General features: G+C 49.2%; 2 protein-coding genes across 2 annotated transcripts in view; both read left to right on the top strand.

Moving 5' to 3' along the window:
- The window catches only part of GPD1L (glycerol-3-phosphate dehydrogenase 1 like), a 157795-nt gene extending 152837 nt beyond the window's left edge, over positions 1-4958 (top strand). The window contains exon 8 of the mRNA XM_032459367.1: positions 4564-4958. Within this exon, the coding sequence (XP_032315258.1) occupies positions 4564-4597 (34 nt within the window). The 3' untranslated portion in view covers positions 4598-4958. The remainder of the gene's footprint in view (positions 1-4563) is intronic.
- Positions 1-20265, top strand: part of CMTM8 (CKLF like MARVEL transmembrane domain containing 8) — a 71613-nt gene that overhangs the window by 46019 nt on the left and 5329 nt on the right. Inside the window, exons 2-3 of the mRNA XM_032459371.1 lie at positions 15335-15508; positions 19782-19898. Of these exons, the coding sequence (XP_032315262.1) occupies positions 15335-15508; positions 19782-19898 (291 nt within the window). The remainder of the gene's footprint in view (positions 1-15334; positions 15509-19781; positions 19899-20265) is intronic.

The raw sequence follows: 20265 nt of genomic DNA, 5'->3' as shown, positions 1-20265 counted from the left end.
TTAGAGGCTCGGTGGAAGGAAAGTGTGAAAGTCAGTGTCCAGATTCAGTCTTGTTCCCATTGGCCTGGGCTTCCCAAGTTTTTTGACTGAAATATCCTCTGGGAATGAAGTCATTCTCTCAGGGAGCCGACTGAGGGTTAGGCCTGAGGCTGCCCAGGGAGAATTTTTTTTTCAAGCTTTATTTTTGATTTTTAAAATTCCTGTGAGCTGTCTTCTCCTCTGCAGTATTTCTGGGTTTGATTTTCGATGAAAAGGTAGTCTTAGTCCGTTTGGGCCGCTGTAACAGGATACAATAGACTTACAAGCAACAGGAATTTCTCTCACGGTCCTGGAGGTGGCAGGTCCAAGATCAAGGTGCTGGCGGGTTTGGTGTCTGGTGAGAACCCATAAACGACTGGCTTCTCACTGTGTCCTCACATGGCAGAAGGGAGCTTCCTCGTGTCCCTCTTATAAGGACCCTAACCCCGTTCAGGAGGGCTCCATCCTCATGACCTAATCATCCACTAAAGACCCTGCCTCGAGACACTATCACATTGAGGACTGGGTTTCAATGGATGAATTTGGATCAGGGAGTGGGAGGGGGTCACAGATATGCAGTTTGTAGCAGGTACTTAGTTATTTATCTGTGATGCACTTTCCCCTTAGCACCTCCCCAAATCTTTGGATAAAACTGATGCTAAAATAAAGTGGCTTCCCATATTCCAGCAGACTGCCGGGTCCTCCCTAAGATTACTCGTGTCGTATACGGTACTCCCTCTCATCCCTGGGGACTCATGAAGGAAGTCGCACGAGGGGCAGTGGCTGGCTGTGACATGCAGGGTTGAGCACCTGAACCCACTGAGTGGAGGGGCGTTCCTCTCCTGGAAGCAGTGGTAGCCCATGGCATCAGCCAGGATGCAGACACTGAAATAAGCCAGAACCTTCTCGCAGGAATGCAGGTCTGCTCCCAAGGTGAAGCAGAGGCACCCAGGAGGTGTCAAAGGCAGGCTGGCAGGGCCCCGGGCCCGCTCTCTGCCACCATCCGCTGGCCACCAAGGCATCATTCCATTGAAACAGACCCTCCTGACGACTAGCCCACACTCGATAACATGACTGGTTCTCCCCACACAGCTGTTGCCAAAGGAGATTTTGAAGGTGTGCCGACTCTGAAACGCTGATGCCAGAAAAACCTGTTTCAAAAAGTGCCTCAGGTCCTATCACATCCACCTGGTGCATAAAATCTGAACTCCTTAACCTGCCGTCCCAAGCTCTCCCCAGTGTGGCTCCAACCACTCCTTCCCTCCACCTCTCTTGCTGCCAACCCTCTGGTCTTTGCCCACATCCTTAGAGCAGATAGGTGCCACGTCCCAGCCTCGCCCCTGCCTGGAGGGCAGCTACTTTCAGTGAGGTCCTGGCCTCTCTGAGCACCCAGAGTCATTTTTTTGCTCCCCCTGAGTGAATCTCTCAGCATTTCTTGGCACGATTGTACTTCCTTGGCCCTTATCATGGGCTGTGCTGCAGTGTTTTCTGTTTGTCTTATCTCCCTGGCTACACTTTCAAGGGAAAGTGCTATGTCTTTTTTCTTGCATGCACTGGCCTCATGCAAGCCCTGTCTCTGGTTGTCCTGGTGGCTGGTAACCTTAGTGACCCTCATTCAGCTGCTGGAAGGAGGAAAAAATGGAGTTTTATACACATGTGCTATAAATAGATACAATGCAGGAAAACTCAAGTTTACGTGGAAACTGAATACGAAGGTAATTATTCTCCCGAACAGGATTTTATGCATCCTCTTGTGAATAGCACTTATCTAAGGCTTTTAAAATAAATTTTGATTCACAGCAACTTGATAACGTCTTTTAGGAAAAAGGCTGGAGTGAAGTTTGAATTTGAGACTTCTATTCAACATAGTACTGGAAGTCCTAGCCAAATTAATTAGGCAAGAAGAAGTAAAAATCATCCACATAGGAAACAAGAAGTAAAATTATCTCTTTTCACAGTTGACATGATCTTGTATGTATTTTAGAGAAAACTCTAAAATATTCCACACACACACACACACACACAACCTGTAGAAAAAATAAATGGATTAAAGTCGCAGAATACAAAACCCACACACAAAACATAGTTGTATTTCTATACACTGACAATGAACAATCCAAAAAGGAAATTAAGAAATAATCCCATTTACAATAGCATTAAAAAGAATAAAATACTTAGGAATAAACCTAACCAGGGAGTCAGAGACTTGCACAATGAAAACTACAAAACACTGCTGAAACAAATTAAAGAAGACGCAAGTAAGCAGAAAGACATCTCGTGTTTATGGATTGGAAGACTTAGTATTGTTAAAATGTCCGTACTATGCAGAGCAATCGAAGATTCAGTGCAATCATATCAAAATGCCAATGGCATTTTTTTCAGAAGCAGGAAAAAAATTCTAAAATTCATACAGAATTTCAAAGGATCCTGACCATCCAAAAAAATTTTTTTAAGAAAAATAAAGCTGGAGGCTTCACACTTCCTGATTTCAAAACTTATTACAAAGTTGCAGTAATCAAAACAGTATGGTACTGGTTTAAAGACAGATGTCAAGCTGAGTGTCAGGTGCTGGTTACCAATCCCAAGGGAGCAGAGCATCTTGCCCTGGTCACCAATCTCAGGGCGGAGTCCAGACACCTCTGCCATTGCATCTTGGCGTTGGAGTTACCAAGAGAAACACAACAGGCTGGGACAGCGCTTCACCTACATGGAGAGGACACAGAGCAACGTCAGTTTCCGTAGTAGAGCTCGGTCCCTCCTCACTGGTAGCTCCTCCTGGCAGCCAGCACAGGGCAGTTGGTGCCTGTGAGCACCCCTCTTCTGCCACAGCAGAAAGACCTCAACCCTTCCTCTGTGGAGTCAGAAATACTGAAAACTGGGGGCATGCCCAAGGGCCTTTGTGAACATACTGAAGCTGAACAAAGGAACACTCGTTGCACCTGTAACGGGGAACGGTACCCCTACACAAGGTGATAAGCCCTGCACAGGCTCCCTGGGTTCTTTCTCTCTTGGTGAGGAAGTGTTCCAGGCTCGATGCCCATTCCTGTACAGCTGAATGGGGGTTGAAAGACTGTAGGAACGAGACTGCCTTCCCCAACAACACACTTGTAGCCCAGTGGGACAGAACAGAGAGCCCACAACCAACCCTCATGCAAAGAGTCAGATGACCTTCAACCAAGGTGCCGAGGCTGTACAATGGGGGGCGATGGTCTTTTCAGCAAATGGTGTTGGGAGACTTGGATATCCACATGCAAAAGAATGAAGTTGGACCCTTACCTTACATCATATACAAAAATGAGCTCAAAATGGAATAAAGACCCCAAGATAACACCTGAACTATTGAACTCCGGGAAGACAGTGCAGGGGAAAACCCTTGTGACTTTGTATTTGGCTGTAATTTCCTGAATGTGACACTCAAAGCAAGACAACAAAAACCGAAATAGACAAATAGGACTACATCAAACTTAAAAATTTTTGCACAGCAGGGGAAACCATCTATAGAGTGAAAAGGTAATGGATAGAATGGAAGAAAATATTTGCAAGTCAAACATCTGATAAGGGGTTAAAATCCAGAATATATAAAGAACTCCTACAACTTAACAACAAGAAATCCAATTTTTAAATGGGCAAGAGACTTGAATAGACATTTCTCCAAAACAGGTAGAATGATAGCCAACAACAGGCACATGAAAAGACACTCACCATCACTAATCATTAGGGAAATGCAAATCAAAACCAAGTGGGTTGTCACCTCACACCCTTTAGGGTGGCCACTGTCAAAAGGACTTAAAAGGACAAGTATTGGCGAGACTGTGGAGAAACTGGAACCCTTGGACATTGCCGGTAGGCATGTAAAATGCTCCAGCTGCTGTGGACAGAAATACAGAGCTGCCTCAAAAAATGAAAACTAGAATTAACATTTGTGTGATGCGTCTCTCCTTATGTGCCTCTCTGCTCCCACAGTGAGAGCACACATCTGCCTCACTGCTGGGCGGGGGGGCAAGAGCTCGGTTCCGCAGGGCTTTTGTGCCTGAAATGGAGGGAAGGAGGGGCCCACGTGGGTCTCTCGGGACACCCGTGGGTCTGTTCAGCGGGTGCCGGGCTGCGCCCTCTGCAGCAGCCCTTTTCTGGGATAGCTGGGACAGGTGATATCTTCCAGTAGAGGCCATTCTTCCTGCCTGACAGGTGTAGACAAGGAAGGCCCGAGCTGGTGTCTGGGCCTCAGGGACCCTCGCTGGCGGGTGGTCTCATGAGGTTTACGACTCCTACTAAACCAGCTTTCCTGATGAAAAGCCTGCATGAAAATGTGGAGGTTGAACTCACCCTGATACAGAGTTTGACATTCCTAAACTTGTTTCTAGGGGCCAGATGGTTATCCTTGTCCATTTCTGCAGCCGTGACCTCACTGACCATGGCCAGCGGACCCCTCTGAGCCTGGTCCGGCTCGTGCCACCAGGCAGAGGCTGATTGGGTCGAACACGTGTTGAAGGTTGCTGGGTGCCAGGTGTTTCCCGGACTGACAGTTATTATATGTTACTCCCCTAGATGTCCTTCTGTCCGAAACAAAAAGGCCTGGTGAGCACAGACCATGGAGTCAAGGATGGGCACAGCAGAGGGGTAAAGATCCCTAAGCCGCCAGGGTCTTTCCAGCTCCAGGGAAGCAAGTCCTGTCAGCTGAAGGATCAGAACTCTCAGTCAAAGACAAAGCGCAGCCTTGTTTCCTGCACTCGGAGGAGGATAAGCATCCTGAGGGCCCTTGCACCAAGGGATGGACAGACTGCAGAAGACAGCAGCCCGCACGGGGGGCTGCAGAGCCTCGCACCTCGGGTGCAGTGGCTTCCCGCCCACAGCAGCGGGGCGAGCGCTGGGCGTCATTGATGGAAAGATGCAGCTCGTCACGCCTGCTTGGCTTTTATTTCAGTGCTTTTGAGATCGGCATTAAAGAGCGGCATGTGACTTCTGATTTTATACTGTTTACCCTGTGTCTGAACCTCCTTGTCTGATCTCCTCCCTCCCTGCTGCCTCAAGGTGGGAGGACAGAGGGGGAGCCCCCTCCCGGGCCTGTGGGAGGCCTGTGATACAGCGGAGTCAGTGCACGTGAACGCTCGCTCATGTGCCGTGTTCCCTTGACCTCAGGTGGACCTGTGGGCAGTGCTGGGAGGTTCTGTAGCAGAAGGGAGTCCTCCGACCCGGCTTTGAGCCGTGGCTCTGCCGGCTGTGTGGACTGTGGTCTCGGACCTCTCCTTTCACTGGGGATCACGACGATTCCCTGCGTTCGGCTGTGTGTGCTCAGTGGGAGGAGGGTGTAACTGACAGTGCCTGAGACAGACACCGGTGCTGGTGCAGAGGCGGGACGGTGCCGTCCTGGTGGGATGGAGGGTCCCCCACATAGAGGAGATATGAAGATGCTGTTTTAGAGTGGCTCCCGTCCTCTGTTCCTTCCTCCTCCTCCTTCCTGTTACTTCCTTCCTGTAAGCCTTTTGTCTCTTCTGTTCCTTAAAAGGGGGCCCTTAGTCCTTCCCCTCTTTGCCTCCAATACCCCAGTGCTTCAAAACGGAAGGAAACCAGCATTCGGAAAACTTTGCCAGAAGAAGCAGGCAGGGCTGGGAGCCAGGCTGGCGTCTGGCCACAAAGGGCTCTCTCAGCTGTGGCCACAGAGGTGGCCTTTGGGTGCCGCCGAATCCAGTCCCTTCACTCAGAGTGTTGCTGCCACGCAGGTGGTTCTGTGTTCTTAAAGGCTCTAAGCTCTTGGATCAGGACTGGCTGCTACTTTGCCTCTTGCTGACCCAGGACCTTGAATCAAATATTGTTCCTGATTCATGGAGAATATCGACATGGTGTCTGTTCTTTGTGTGGCCTGAGAAGCTCTTCCATCAGATCATTGTCATCCAAGATCCCTCGTTAGTCCCTGGTGTGGGGGGCTCCTGGGGTGGTGGAGGAAGGAAGGCAGGCCTTCTCCACTGGGGCTGCAGGACCCTCCCCCAGGGATGCCGTCAGCTGCTCCGGGTGGTCTGACTGTGTTGCTCTGGGGGCCACACACTTGGAGAAGCCAGGCTCGAGGGCAGAGGTTGGCCCATGACAGCCTGCCAGCCAGCCAGATCCAGCTGGCTGCCTGTTTCTGTGAATACAGTTTTCGTGAAACACAGTGACTCCTACCCTCGTGCACATTGTCTGTGGCCGCTTTCATCTGCGGTGGCAGAATTGAGTAGGTGTGACAGAGACCACATGGCCCACAAAGCCCGAAATATTACTACGTGGCCCTTTGCAGAAAACGTGTGCCAGTGTCCTTCTCTGCCCTGAGCCCAGTGGTTCTAAGTCCAGGAACAGATGCCACTTCCTTTGCCTGGCTAAACACTCAAGCACCTTTACTGCCAAGATGCCAGCTGTGCTAAGCGTTGAATCATGTTTCCTGGCAGAGAAGAACATGAGGCTAGTAGTCACTGCTGTTCACCTAGATCTGCAGACCCTGCAGCAACCGAGATGGTGCTGTGCCCCATCTTATGGAGGCACAGACTGGGGCTTAGAGGGGACAGAAAGTGACAAACCAAGGTCTTCTGTCCTCTTTACCTGCCACTCTGCCCCTGGGACACAAGCCCAAATTGGATGACCTTGGTGTATTAATCATCTATTACTGTCTAACAAGCTACCCCAAGCTTAACAGCTTGACATAGCAGTAAACATTTATGATCACTCCCAGTGTCTGTGGATCAGAACTTCAAGGTCAGCTTAGCCGGGCGGTCCTGGCTCAGGTATTTTCCTGAGGCCCATCTGGTGTTTTCTGGAGCTGCAGTCAGTTGAGGCCTGATGGAGCCTGGAGATCCACTTCCCAGTGGGCACTCGGTGGGCTGGCTGCTGGTGAGGCCTCCCCACAAGACTGTGTGAGTGTCCTCCCAGTGGGGCCGCTGATGTCCCCAGAGTAAGTGACCCATGGGCGAGACAGCCTTGAAGGTGCTGGGTCCTTTTTATGGCCTGACTTCCCAAGTACAGAGCGTCGTTTCTGCCACACTCCATTCATCAGCAGCAAGTCACTACGTTTGAGAAGTGTCTATATTCAAGAGATGTGTCAAAGAATTTGTAGGTATATTTTAAAACCAGCCCAGCCTGCAGGTTTCTATTCCATTGCCTGCTGGGATATTGGGATTCTGTGGATTCCCCAGTGCAGGCCTGCAGTTGATCGTAGGTGTCAGACTAGAGTCCCAGGCAAGAGCACGGTGAAGTCACAAACCTCCAGCATCACCGCAAGCTTTGCTCTGCTCTGCAGCACCCAAGGGTCTCCTGCGGTGGTCCTTGAGGAGGGATCAAGGAGGGCCAGGCGGAGACACCCACCCGCATGGCCTGTGTGGAAGTGGGAAGACAACCAAGAAAAAAGCGGCTGCCAGCCCTCCACTCCCATTTGAAAACTGCTTTCCTAACCCTGGCCTCCCCATTTCCCAGATGGGGAAGCAGAGGCCCAAAGGGGCACAGTTGCTTGTTGGAGAGAGCGGCAGGTATTAAGCACACTTGAGTAAAACCTTTGTAGCCGGCAAGGACTAAATTTGCTCTTTTAGGTCTTTGTGTGAGTGAACCCTGATCTCAGCCGGCCGACTGCATTTCCTGTCAGATCTGTTTCCAGGCAGCGTGTGGGTGTAATAGGTGAGCCCCAGACTGAGTTGAGGCTTCCACGTCCTGCCACCCCTGTGGAATATGCTTCCAGGGTAGGGACTCACCCCTGAGCAGGGACTGTAGTGCCTGAACCTCTCGTAAGCAGTGTTTGGTCCCCCTCTAGTGGATGAATGGAAGCGGTCGCCAGGTTGCTGAGCAGAAGCCGGACCTGGAGGGGACACAGCAGCTGGAGGGAGTCGTTGTCCTCTGGACGACTTCATTCCCTGCTGGTGCGGGGACGGGGACACACTCTTGTCCCAGCATCTCCTCTGGCTCAGGGTATTAATAATCTGTTTTATTTGAAGCAATGCAGGAGAAAAAAATAGAACTGCATGTGCATGTGTGTGTGTGTATTTCCTGGTGCAGAGTGTGATGGTCGACAGGATTGGCTAAACTTTTTCTTTAAAGACCAGGACAGGAAATCAAATAATGACCGATGACACAAATAAAATGACCTGAGACTAGACGTCTTTTCTGCCCTAACGCCAAGTAGCCCCTTGACTGAGCTTGTTGGCCTCCGCATCTCCTGGACGTCTCTCCCAGCACTAATGTCCTTCGGCTCTCACACGGCTACGGAGCAAGTCTTGACTTTGCGGGAGGATGCTGGCTGGAGACTGATCCCCAATGCCAGACCTCGGGTCAGCCTCTTCTGGATCTGAACTTCCATCTGATTTCTGTGTGTTGCATTGGAGCCTGTGGGAGACTCAGGTCACCAGATGGGGTGTCTGTCTCAGAGTCTTGACTCCCCCTCCACTGCCCAGATTCTGCCCGGCCAACTCCCATTCACCTCCTTAAAGCTCAGGCGGCCTCTCACCACCCAGATGCGGTTGGATCCTTGTGCTTTACATCCTTGTAGCGGCTGAGTTTCCTTTCACAGGACTAATCACAGTTCGTCGTCAAATATCCACTGATGGACCTTCTCCAGTGGCAGAGACAGTGTCTGTTCCCCCGTGTAATTGCACCACCACCGCGCAGTCAGCGAGGTTTTTGAATGATGAATGTTACCACGTGTGTGCGATGTTAAGTACATTAGGAGGAGACGGCTAGGCATGGTAATGTTTGGTTCCCTCCTTGCAGGACACGTTAAGAGTAAACCTGCAGTAGCCAGTTTCCAATGCCACTTTGTTGCAAGGAATTAACATGGTGAATGATTTAAAGCCCAATGAGGTATTTTGGAGACGTGCTGGACTCATACCTGGAACAACACAGCTCTCCTGGGCAAAGCTAGCTGGAAACAGCTGGTATGTTGCTCCCAGGGTAGCCTAGTTCACGGTCAGGAGTCACTGGTCTGTTTTCAAGGCTGACATACGGTGTTAGTGATGGTGCCCATGCTGGTTCCAGGCTGAAGCCAGAAATAAATCAGCCAACCAAGAGTGCCTACGGGGAGGGTATAGCTCAGTGGTAGAGCGCATGCCTAGCAGGCACGAGGTCCTGGGTTCAATCCCCGGTACCTCCTCTAAAAAAAGAAAGAAAGAAACCTAATTCCCCCCCCCCCAAATTAAAAACAAAACAGTTTAAAAAAAACACACATTAAAAAAATTTTTTAAAAAGAGTGCCTAGAAGAACCCCTGGCTTATAAGATGCTCAGTATATATATTTGACTTAACGAGACCCTTCCATAGCACCGTCTGGTCCCTCCTCTGAGCAGCGGAACAGCTGTCACACAGCTCAGAGGCTTCACAGGAGGGAGGGTCCTCACAGCAAGCTCAGTGTGTCCTTCTCTGTGATTTTTAAAACTCGAAGGCGTCTGTTTCCTTGGTCCGCCAGACTTTGGAATAAGGGTGTGTACACGCAGAGGGCCCAGCGGGACAGTTGTCATTGGCTCACTGGCAGCCTCAAGAGGTCACAACGTTGAGGGTTTGCAATGTTAAAAAACTTTCTTCCTGGAAATGCACAGATACCTGCTCCCATTCAGAGGAGGGACGCGCAATCTCGTTCCGCAAGGCGGGAGTCAAGTACTCAGCCCGCCGCACCGTGTCTGCTGCTTTCCCCCTCCTTGTTTAATTTGTTCAGGTCAATGTTCAGCATTTATTATCATCTCTTTAGATGTTAGAGTTGAGTGTTCTAGTGAACTGCTGTAGTTTCTTTTGGTTTTTACTGAAGTTCATAGCATATAATTTTACAAAATTTGCTCCTTTTTCTTTGTAGCTAATTGGTCTCGTATTTTTCCAATAGCCTCTCAGTCAAGTTTCCCACAAGCCAGATAGTCAGAGCTCTCGTTTCTATCTTGGGTGAATTTCTCCTTCACTTTCAAATCCCCTCTACCTTTCTGTTGGGTTGAATGTCTTGTTTCCTAGATCCTTCTTCTTCCTCTATCTTGGCTTCCTCCCTGATTGGGGGGTGGAGCAAATTCCCTGAGTCTCACTCACCAGGTTGAAAAGAAAGTAAAATGACCTAAGTCACGGTGACGATGGCCTTGGCCATGCCTGACTTTTGAGTCACTTGGCTCCCGTCTGGTGACCCTTCCGTGCCTGGAGCACCTGTCACGCCTGGATTTCCCCTCCTCCTGGGGGTTACCCTCCCCTCCCCCACGCCGTTCTCCTGTTGGTTTTCTCCATGGTTCCTCTTTTAAAGTTTATGCCCTCATTTTGGGGGGTCACACCCTTCAGTAGATTCTGAAAGTGAATGTGTGGAACGTTGCGTGTCTGAAAAAAAAATGTGTTTGCCTCTTGTTCCTCATTGATCATTTTCCTGCGTAATTTCTGGGTTCAAAATCATTTTCCAACGTGAAAGCATTTGCCATTGTCTTCCAACATGCTTCCCGTTTGCTTTTAGGAAAGGTTAAGGCCATTCTTGTTTCTGGTCCTTGGTTTTTCCTTTAGTTATTTGAAGCATCTTCTCTTTGCACCTAATGTTCTGGGATTTCATGATGTACCTAGGTCAGGTATGCTTTCATCCACTGTATTTTGGGAAGGGACAAAATTAGATTCATGTGTTCATTTTGACATCTTTACCCAAAAGCCTAAAATACATGCTGAAGGTACAGGAGTCGGTACTGGGACAGATGCGTGGAACGGAAGATTCCAGAGTGTGACCCAATACATGAGAAGTCACCAGTCAGTGTTAACAGATCCCTTGACCATCCTGCTAGAAAAAAATAAAATTGGGCTTTCTTCACCCCACATACAGAACTCAATTCCAGTTGGATTAAAGATTTAAGCATACATATAAAGCTGTAAGAAAATATAAGAGAATATTTTTTATGATCTTATGCTGAGGAAGCCCTTCCTAAACCCATAGGAATAGAGAGCTTTAAGAGTGAAAATTTTAGTTAACTATGTGAAAATTTGAAACTTCCATGTGGATTGAAGTTTAAAAAGCTGGATAGGAAACTGTTGCCACATATGTGGTCATTTAGCATCCCTGTTATGCAACGATTTATCGGTAAGAAAGTGATTTTTTAAGAAAAAACACCAGTAAACCCGGAAAGAACTAAATGTGGCTAATAAGCATCTGGAAAGATGCTCTTCCATCCTTACCACCGATCAGGAAAATGCAAACTAAAACAAACAGGAAGGGTACTGCATATACATCGGCGGCTCTTACCGTGTGGTCCCTGGACCAGTAGCATCAGCGTCACCTGGGAACTTGTTAGAAACGCAGGGTCTCAGATCCCTTCCTAGACCTACTAATCACAGACTCTGGGGTGGAGCCCACCCACCTGTGGGCTGAGGAGCCCATCAGGTGATTCTGACGTTTGGGAACCGTTGCTGTGCAGCCAAGGGAGTGAACAAACGACATTCAGTGTCATGGATGAATCACAGGGTACTGAGGAAGAGAATCCAAACGAGAGAGTATGTCCTGTAGGAGTCTATGTCTATGAAGCCCCAAGCCAAGGGTGACAGGAAATCAGGAGGCTTGCTCCCCTTGAAGGAGGGAAGCGGTAGCCAGGAGTGAGTACGGAGCCCCCGGTGCTGGCCGGGTCCTGTTTCTTGATGAGGATGCTGACGACTCAGCTTGGTCCAGTTTGTGAAAATTCATTAAGCTGTTCGTTGGGATTTGCCACTTTTCTCTATGCTGTACTTGAGTAAAGCAGTGAAAAGCAAAACATTAGATCTCTCTTTTTTTTAATCACATTTTTAATTATTTAAAACATGGGCATTGAGTGAGAGTGGAAGAGATGATTCAGCACACAGTTTTTTAAAAAATTATTTGCTACTATTATTTTTTTTTCATTGGAGGTACGGGGGATTGAACCCAGGACCTCGTGCATGCTAAGCACATGCTCTACCACTGAGCTATACCCTCCTCCTCCAGCACAAGGTTTTTGATGAGTAATTTGACAGTACTTCTAAAGCTTAAAATAAATTAGAAATTCCACCTGGAGGACTCTATCCTGGAATTCAGGTTTGCAGGGGTGAACGTTATATAAGGATGTTCCCTGGGCATTTTTGTGCAAACATACAGGAGACAACTTAAATTTCTCTCAATAGGGAGCTGTTTACATGAATTACGGAAAGCTGGACAACTAACTGTTAAGAAGGGCATAGATCTGGAAGGAGGTTCTCCGGGGTGTGGCTGACGGAGCAAAACAAGTTAGAGGCGCCGTGTACAGAGTGATCTGTATTCTTAAAGGAGAAAGAAGAGGGTTTGCAGGTGGTAGTTATAAATGCTAACGAAAGCAGTTAGGAAGGGTAGATACAAAATTTTTATATGGTTTCTCATGAGAATTTACAACTGGTGGACGGGGGTTGTAATTTCTTTGTATGCTTTATATATACTTTATATACTGCTGGGCTTATTTTTACCTGCATTTATCACTTTCAAAAAAATTTTTTTAATCTTAGTTTTATCATTCAAAAAAAGTGTTAGCCTAAAATAATGCTTATTGGTGAAAAAGCAAATAGTATTTTTGTAGTCTAAGCACATAAAGATCTAGAGTGTGTCTTACACACAGCACACACATACACACACACACACACACACACACACACAAAGCAGGGGAGAGTAACGTTCTTGTAGAGTGATTTTCATCAGTGTTGGTTATAGTGAGAGACAAGAAGTTTGCTTCTGGATATATTTGTTACCTAGGAAATTCACTTGGGTAGAGCAATTCCTTTTGTGACAGTTCTTTTGCTGTGTTTGCTGGTGAGATGTTGGGTCAAGTATTCACTCCTGCTCTTTGAGAGGCAGCTCAGTCGACAGTTTCATCGCTGTGTGCACAGATGACCGCTGCTGGCACAGAGGTCTCTAGACAGTGGACTCCACTTGCTTTAATAATGGAAAGCATTTTCACATCCAGAGCCAGAGGTTGTTCTCTGAGCCTGTTTGTTAGCTGGACGCAAGCTTTTGCTGGAAGCGCTTACCCCGTTGTGCGCTCCTGGAGAGACACCCAGCAGTGCTGCTTCTCAAGGTCGTTTCCTGTGTGGATCATCTGCAAAGGGCCCTTCTGACCCTCACAGTTTGAATCCAGAAGTCTCGGTGTTGTTTCCGACCCTGCCGTGCTGGCTTACGTCTGTTACCAGTCTTGCTGACCCCGCAGAATAGCGCACAGCGACGTGTGCAGACACCTGTCAGGTGTGGTGAGTTCTGGACCAAACCCCGTTGATGTGGGGCTTGCTGCTTTCTGGGATTTCATCCTGTTTTGTGCCTTTTCACTTTCAATAAATTCTCTTGCCACAGATGTAAGGACGAAAATACATCTCCATTAAACATTTCTTTGGAATTCATAGACAACAGACATCACACAGATAAAAGCAGTCAGCATTCAGCTCCGAGGAGGGGAGGCAGCAGGATTTAGAGTCTGTTCCCTGCCCCCCGGCACAGACGTCCAGACCTCGACAGGGAGGTGTGGGCTCCTCGCAGCGAGTCGTTTGAAGGTCTCTTGGAAACCGGTCTGCGGGCTTCGTGATCTTCACAGCAAGTCTTCCTTCTTGGACAGGGGCCTGATGTCTTCTCCCCGCGGCAGTCCACGTCTTCTGACCCCGCCTGGAGGGCCCTGGCTCCCCTGGACTGGATGGTTGTAAACTGAGCTTTTGAACTGTAGTTCAGCTCAGCCCTGTAACCTGTTCCCGGTTCACTGTTCCAGCTGAGAAAATGACACCTGATCCACTGGGGAGCCTTCTCGGAGACCTGGGGGTACTTCTGCTTTATCCTAATCTAATCTGTTAAATCCACTAAGGCCCTGTTTACTGAAATTTGCCTTGCGTTCACTGACTTCCCAGTATCCCCCACCACTGTACTGGTCTCAAACGCATCGTCTTCTTCCACGTGCATTATGACCACAGTCTCTGAACCTGTCTCCCCCCCACCTTCTGCCCTCTCCCCTCTGTGTCCCCGTTTACATAGTCTTTCAAAAACTTAACCTCATCTCATCATCCTCTTGCTCAAAACCCTCCCATAGCTCTTAGGATAAAGTGCAAAATCCTTAGGTGTCCTGGGCCCGCATACCTGAGCCTCCCCAAGCTCTCTGACATTTTGCACTAATGTCCTAACTTCCCCACTCAGCCCTCTGGCCACACTGTGCTCTCTGCCTGGGGTGTTGTCTTCCCGCCCATCTTGCTCTTAGTAGGTCTTCAGATTTTTCCTTAGCACGGCCTCCTCTGACACTTCCTGTCCCTGCCAGCGAGTTTACGCCTGCCTTAGGCCCTCCTCACGCCTTCTTTCCCTTCATAGCGTTTCCCACAGTTGCAGCTGTTCAGATGTTCCCCCCACGAGACTGGAAGTTGTGTCCAAGCGGGTCTGTTCAGTTCGTGCCCCGCTCTGCCCTCAGGGCCTGAGAGCAGGGGGGCCTGGCCCACTGCAGGTGCTCAGGTGTTCAACACTGAGGAATCAGCTTTGTGATTAGAGTTATTTCCGTGCCGTGTTCCACGGACCATGGAGAGAGCTGAGACAGGAATGAAATCATTTGCCCCAAGTCACACAGCAGCCAGAGCCCGTCCCGAACATCTGATGCTGCCTCCTGGGGCTGTGGCTTAGATGCCAACTTTCCTGTGACTTAGGAGTAAGGTCCTCCCGGGCCCTGGCAGGTGCTGGGATGGGAGACGCATACCTCTCTGTGGCCTCCCTCCTGGAGGACCAGAGATGCCTGCAGTGGGGACCAGCGTGCTTCCTTCGGTCAGTGGAGATGCGGTTGGGCTTCAGGCTGGTCTTACTCTGCAGCGACAGTGAGGTCGGATGCCCGTCGCTGGAATAAATGTGCGACTTGAGTCAGAACGCCGTGTGCCCGTGTTTGGGCTGGGTCCTTTCTCGGCTCCTCTTGACAGCACTCTCTGGCCCTGTGTTACTTGCTGCCTGCGAGGGGGTGGCAGTGGCAGGTGGGGACTCCTCAGAGGCCACCCCTGGACAGCAGGTCAGCCCCGGGACCGCCTCAGGCGGACCTGCAGTCGTCTTCCCTCCACAGGTGCCGGCCCGTGAGCAGATTCCAGCCATGTAAGTGCGTTGTTTCGCCCTCTGTATTAGTGCTGACCTTGAAAAGTCAAGATTATTATGACTACACTTGGGTTTCTGTGTTTTCCTGGGGCGGTGGAGGCGGGCGGATGCTCCGCTCATCCATCTTCCCTCCGTGGCATGCGAGTTTGCAGCCCCGTCACGCACGTGCACATGTACGCGTGTATACCCAGGACAGTTGTAATGGACACTTTGTATAATTATTTTTTTCTCTGTCCCCACTTCCTCCTCCTTTATTCTCTTTTCCACCTCCTTTTTCTTTTCCACTGCCTCTCCCGTTTTACAGGTTCTGGGACTGCTGGTGTGGACACTTATCGCTGGAACTGAGTACTTCCGAGTCCCTGCATTTGGCTGGGTCATGTTTGTAGCCGTGTTCTACTGGGTCCTCACTGTCTTCTTCCTCATCATCTACATCACCATGACCTACACCAGGATTCCCCAGGTGCCCTGGACCACGGTGGTAAGGAAGCCAGAGTGTTCTTCCTGTCCATTGCCCACGGGGTAGGATGGATTCAGTCCTCCTCCAGTCAGTTCAGGATCGTTTGTCTGCCAACAAAGCAGAGGAAAAAACCAGGGAGAACCCAGCACAGCAGATAATCACTCTGTACCATTCAGTTGCCCCTCAGGAGTTTTACTGAACCCAGGACCCTGTGCGTGCTAAGCATGCGCCCTACCACTTGAGCTGTATCCTTCCCCCCAACTCTCACCTACCCAAGTATCTGTCTTAGTCTGCTTGGGTGCCGAAACAGGCTGTAGGCTGGGTTATTTAAATGATGGAGGTTTCTCGTGGTTCTAGAGGCTAGAAGTCTAAGATCAGGTGTCAGTGAGAGGGCCCTTCCAGGCTTGCAGACGCCTGTAATCTCGCTGTGTCCTGAGGTGGCAGAGAGAGAAAGAGAGGATGGGAGCTCTCTTTCCTCTCCTCCTGCAGGGGTGCTAATCCTCTTAGGGGGGCCTCACCTTCATGACCTCCTCTCACCCTGATTACCTCTCAAAGGCCGCATTTCCAAATGGCATCACATGGAGGGTTAGGGCTTCAACATCTGAATTTGGGGACGACATTCAGTCCATAATATTCTGGCTCCCCCAAATCATGCCCGTCTCACAGGCAAGATACATGAATTCCACCTCAACATCTCCTGAACTCTTAACTCATTCTGGCATCAGCTAACCTCTAAGGTATAAAGTCTCCTTTAAATGACATTAAAATCAGATAGGTGTGGGACTTGCGGTATAATTCATCCTGAGGCAGAGTTCCTCTCCAGCTAGGAACCTGTGAAATCAGACAAAGTGCAGGCTTTCAAACTACAGTGGTGGGACAGGGACAGGATGGACATTTCCCATTTCAAAAGGGAGAAATAGATAAGGAAGAGGTGATGGACAGGTTCCCAGCAAGCCCAAAAATGATACGGCGAATTCCACCTGTTCTAAAGCCCCCAGAGTAATCCTTTTTGGTTCAGTGCTCTGACCTCTAGGTCCCCTGGGGTGGCCCTGTCACCCCTGTATCACTGTAGGAGCAGGGGCCTCTGGGGCACTGGGTGGGGACATCCTGGCTCACAGAAACCAGAGAGGCAGCCCCACCCTTTGAAACTGAGAAGGAACCAGCCTGCCCAATGGGCCTGTGATGGGAATGGCAGCCCTCATGATCTCCTTTGGGTGAGAGGTAAAGCGTATTCACAGCCAAATGGTTCTATGGTTCGGTCCTAGAGAACCCAAGAAGTTCAGCAGCCCTCCTTCGTTTTGGCCCATCCCCACCCCCTGGAGTTCAGACTGTCAGGGTTCCTCCTACTTGTGTAATCCTTTACCTGTTCCCGGCTTCTGCTGAGACAGTCAAGGAGACCTGTGTCTTACACCCACGATCTCTTTATCGAAAGGCTATTCAGCCACAGCCTTGGTATTCTTTTCAGAAGAGCTTTCTCATTTTCTGCCCTATGGCTAAGGTGTGAATTTTCCAAGCCTTCAAGTTCTGGTTCTCTTTTGCTTAACAATTCTTTCTTCAACTCATCTTTCTCCTTTTGCTTCCTGCAACAAGCTGTCGGGGGGACCAGACCCCTCCTTTGGCACTTTGCTTAAAAATCTCAGATAAATATTGTTTCATTGCTTGAAGTTCTGCTTTCCACAAACCACTGGAACATCTTTCAGCCAAGTTCTTTGCCACTCTGTAACAAGGATCACCTTTCCTACAGTTTCCAATAACATGGATTCTCATTTCCCTCTGAGACCTCAGTAGAACCGCCTTTCACATCCATATTTCTAGCACGTACCTCAGAACTCTCCTGCCTCTAGTCATTAGCCAGTTCCAAAGCCAGTTAGCTGTTTTGTCACAGCTGCATTGTACTTTGAGTTCCAAAATCGATACCCGGCTCTCCGTCCCAGATTCTGTGTCCATCAGGGTTTTCTAGAGAAGCAGCAGCAATAGGATGTGTACATATGTGAAGAGATTTACTGTAAGGAATTAGCTCATGTGATGATGGAGACTAAGTCCCGAGATCGGCAGTCCGCAAGCCAGCGGCCCAGGGAGGCCGATGGTGTCGCCCCTAGGCCTGAGAACCAGGTGTGCTAATGCTGTAAGATTGAATCCAGAAGCCAGCAGGCTTGAGAGCCAAGAAAACCTGATGTTTTAGTTGAAGTCCAAAAGCAGGAAAAAAGACTGATGTCCCAGCTCAAAGCCGTCAGGCAGGAGGCATTTTCTCTTACTCAGCCTTTTTGTTCTCTTCAGGCCTTTAACTGATTAGATGAGGCCCACCACCCTAGGGAGGGCCACCTGCTTTACTCAGTCCACTGATTCAGATGGTACTGTCACCCAGAAACACCCTCACAGACACACCCAGAACCACTTCTGGCCATAAGTCAACCCATAAAATGAACCATCACAGCACCCTGGGACACATGCCGAAGTGGGAATGTGATGGAAGTTAACCCACTTTGGTATTTAGGGAAATAGATTGACCTACGCTTGCCTGTTTCCCGAAATACAAAAGTGAAGATTCTTCTTTGAGACTTTGAAGCACGGGGTGCAGGTTCTGAAAGTCAGCTCAGTCGAGGTTCCGTAACTACCAGGGCTTGTTGGTGTCTTGCCTCCTGGGCAGGCACTGGAAAGGGAACACTTGTTTGGATGTGGGAGCTGAGAAAGGCTGGCACCTTGAGGTAGCAGTTAGGTGGGAATGCAGGTGAGGGGTGATCACAGTGAGCTGGGGGAATTGAAGGAATGACATTATGGAGATGGAGGAATCTTAAAGTAGGTCTTGAGGAAGGGGCTGGAGAACTGAGATGAAGATGAGCTTGGCCAGGGTGACAGGGAGCACGTGGTTCAGTGCAGGAGCAAGCAGTGCCCTTACTTCCGCTTGGCCTGAGCCTCGATTCCCAGCTGTGTGATCTGGCCAGAGGTTGGCAGGCTTTCTGTGTCACAACCACTCAACTCTGCTTACAGCATGAGAACAGCCTTGGACAGTGAGTAAATGAATGACCGTGACTGTGTTCCACCAGAACTTTTTTCTCTAAAAACTGGCAATGGGTCAGACTCACTTTATAGTCACTTGTGTGACCTGTCTGGTCTCTTCATACATGTGAGTGTGCAACCCCTGACACGGAGGCTGACAGCCTTGCTTGATAAGGTTAAGGATTAAATGGTTCTGAAGGGACTCCAAGTCTTGGTCTCCTGACTGCTGCTGGGTTTTTTTTTTTTGTTTTTTTTTTTTTCTGACCTGTAGCCTAGACCATCTATTAGTCTCTCTCTCCTCTAAGCCTAAAACTCCCTTATTGATTTATTACACTAAGCATTTAAAAAAATTTTTTTTAGTGGAGGGACGGGATTGAACCCAGAACCTCTTGCTTGCTAAGTATGCGCTCTACCACTGAGCTATATACCCTTTTCCCCCCTGATTTTATTGCATTAAAATTGTTCAGATATTGCCTTTAGTGGTACTTTTTAAAAATTAACAGTGCTCCCTTCTGAAACTCCCTAGTTTTAAAATGCTCTGATCTGCATTTTCAGAATTTATCATCGTAAGGTGTGTCCCCATTTTATAGATGAGGAAACTGAGGTTTGGAGCTTCCTGACTTTGCACAGATTCACAAACAGCCAGGCCCTTGTCTCTCAACTTCCATCAGCATTTTTTCCTGACACCATCCTGCTCCAGGGATTCCTCTGCCCGAGTGACTTCGAATCTCTTCAGAACACATTAATCCTTTATCTCATCAAGCAAAGCCAACAGCCTGTGTCAGGGGTTGCACGCTCACACGCATAAAGAGACAAGAAGGTCACGCATGTGAGTGTAAACTCAGAGTATTGAATTTTTGCCACCCAGACACACTATCTTCAACTACTGAAGAATATTCTTCACAGTAAATAAGCTGGAAATGTGCTCCCAGGATTGCAAGATCTTCAGCTGTTGTTTTTTCCCTCCGTAAGAGAATCCAGAGACCTGGGTTTTTGTGTAAACTCTCCCAGTTTTAAGATGTTTACAGCCACCTTTTGAAAACTTCATTTGCTGCTGGCAGATGCAAAAGGTCAAAGGTGCCTGACTTCTGGTTGGGATGTTTTACTGGCTGGGCAACCTCCGAGCATCTGCGAGTTGAGTAAGCAGTGTTGACTGCACATCCCGAGGCGCTGATGAGCTGCCCTCTCACGGCCCTGCCCTCGGCCCTCCTCAGGGGTCCACAGGGGCCCCTTGCTGCAGCCCAGGTGCCCAGGCCTCCCCACGCTCCCTGAACACCCTGCCTCTCTGTCTCTCCAGGGTCTGTGCTTTAACGGCAGTGCCTTCGCCTTATACCTCTCAGCCGCAATCGTGGACGCGTCTTCTGTCTCCCTGGAGAGGGACAGTCACAACTTCAACAGCTGGGCGGCCTCGTCGGTGAGTGGGCCCTCCCATCCCCGTCCCACCCTCCACCAGCTGTGGGTTGGGGGAGGACCAGCCACACAAGGGCCACCTTGGCAGTGAACTTCCTGGTTTGAAAGGGACCTCCTGGCGTGTGGAGAGGTTGACAGACTCTGCTGGAGGGAAAGCCAGGCTGTGACAAAATAAGTATTTGAGGGAACAAAATAAACATTGGAAGCCTTCTAAGAATAATTTTTCTGCCTACCGCGTAGTTTGGAGGAGAGAGCAGCACTGTGACTCTGTTTGTTTGTTTAAGTAGAATTGTTTCTGCGCTGAGTATGCCTAGAAAGACAGTTCCGTCCAGGGACTGCAGTGGGACCCTGGGGAGTGTGGAATGAGGGGC

This window comes from Camelus ferus, chromosome 17 (assembly GCF_009834535.1).
Source record: "Camelus ferus isolate YT-003-E chromosome 17, BCGSAC_Cfer_1.0, whole genome shotgun sequence".
NCBI classification, from domain to species: domain Eukaryota; kingdom Metazoa; phylum Chordata; class Mammalia; order Artiodactyla; family Camelidae; genus Camelus; species Camelus ferus.
Note: the sequence above shows the minus strand (reverse complement) of the source record. Positions and strands in the feature narration are given on the sequence as shown.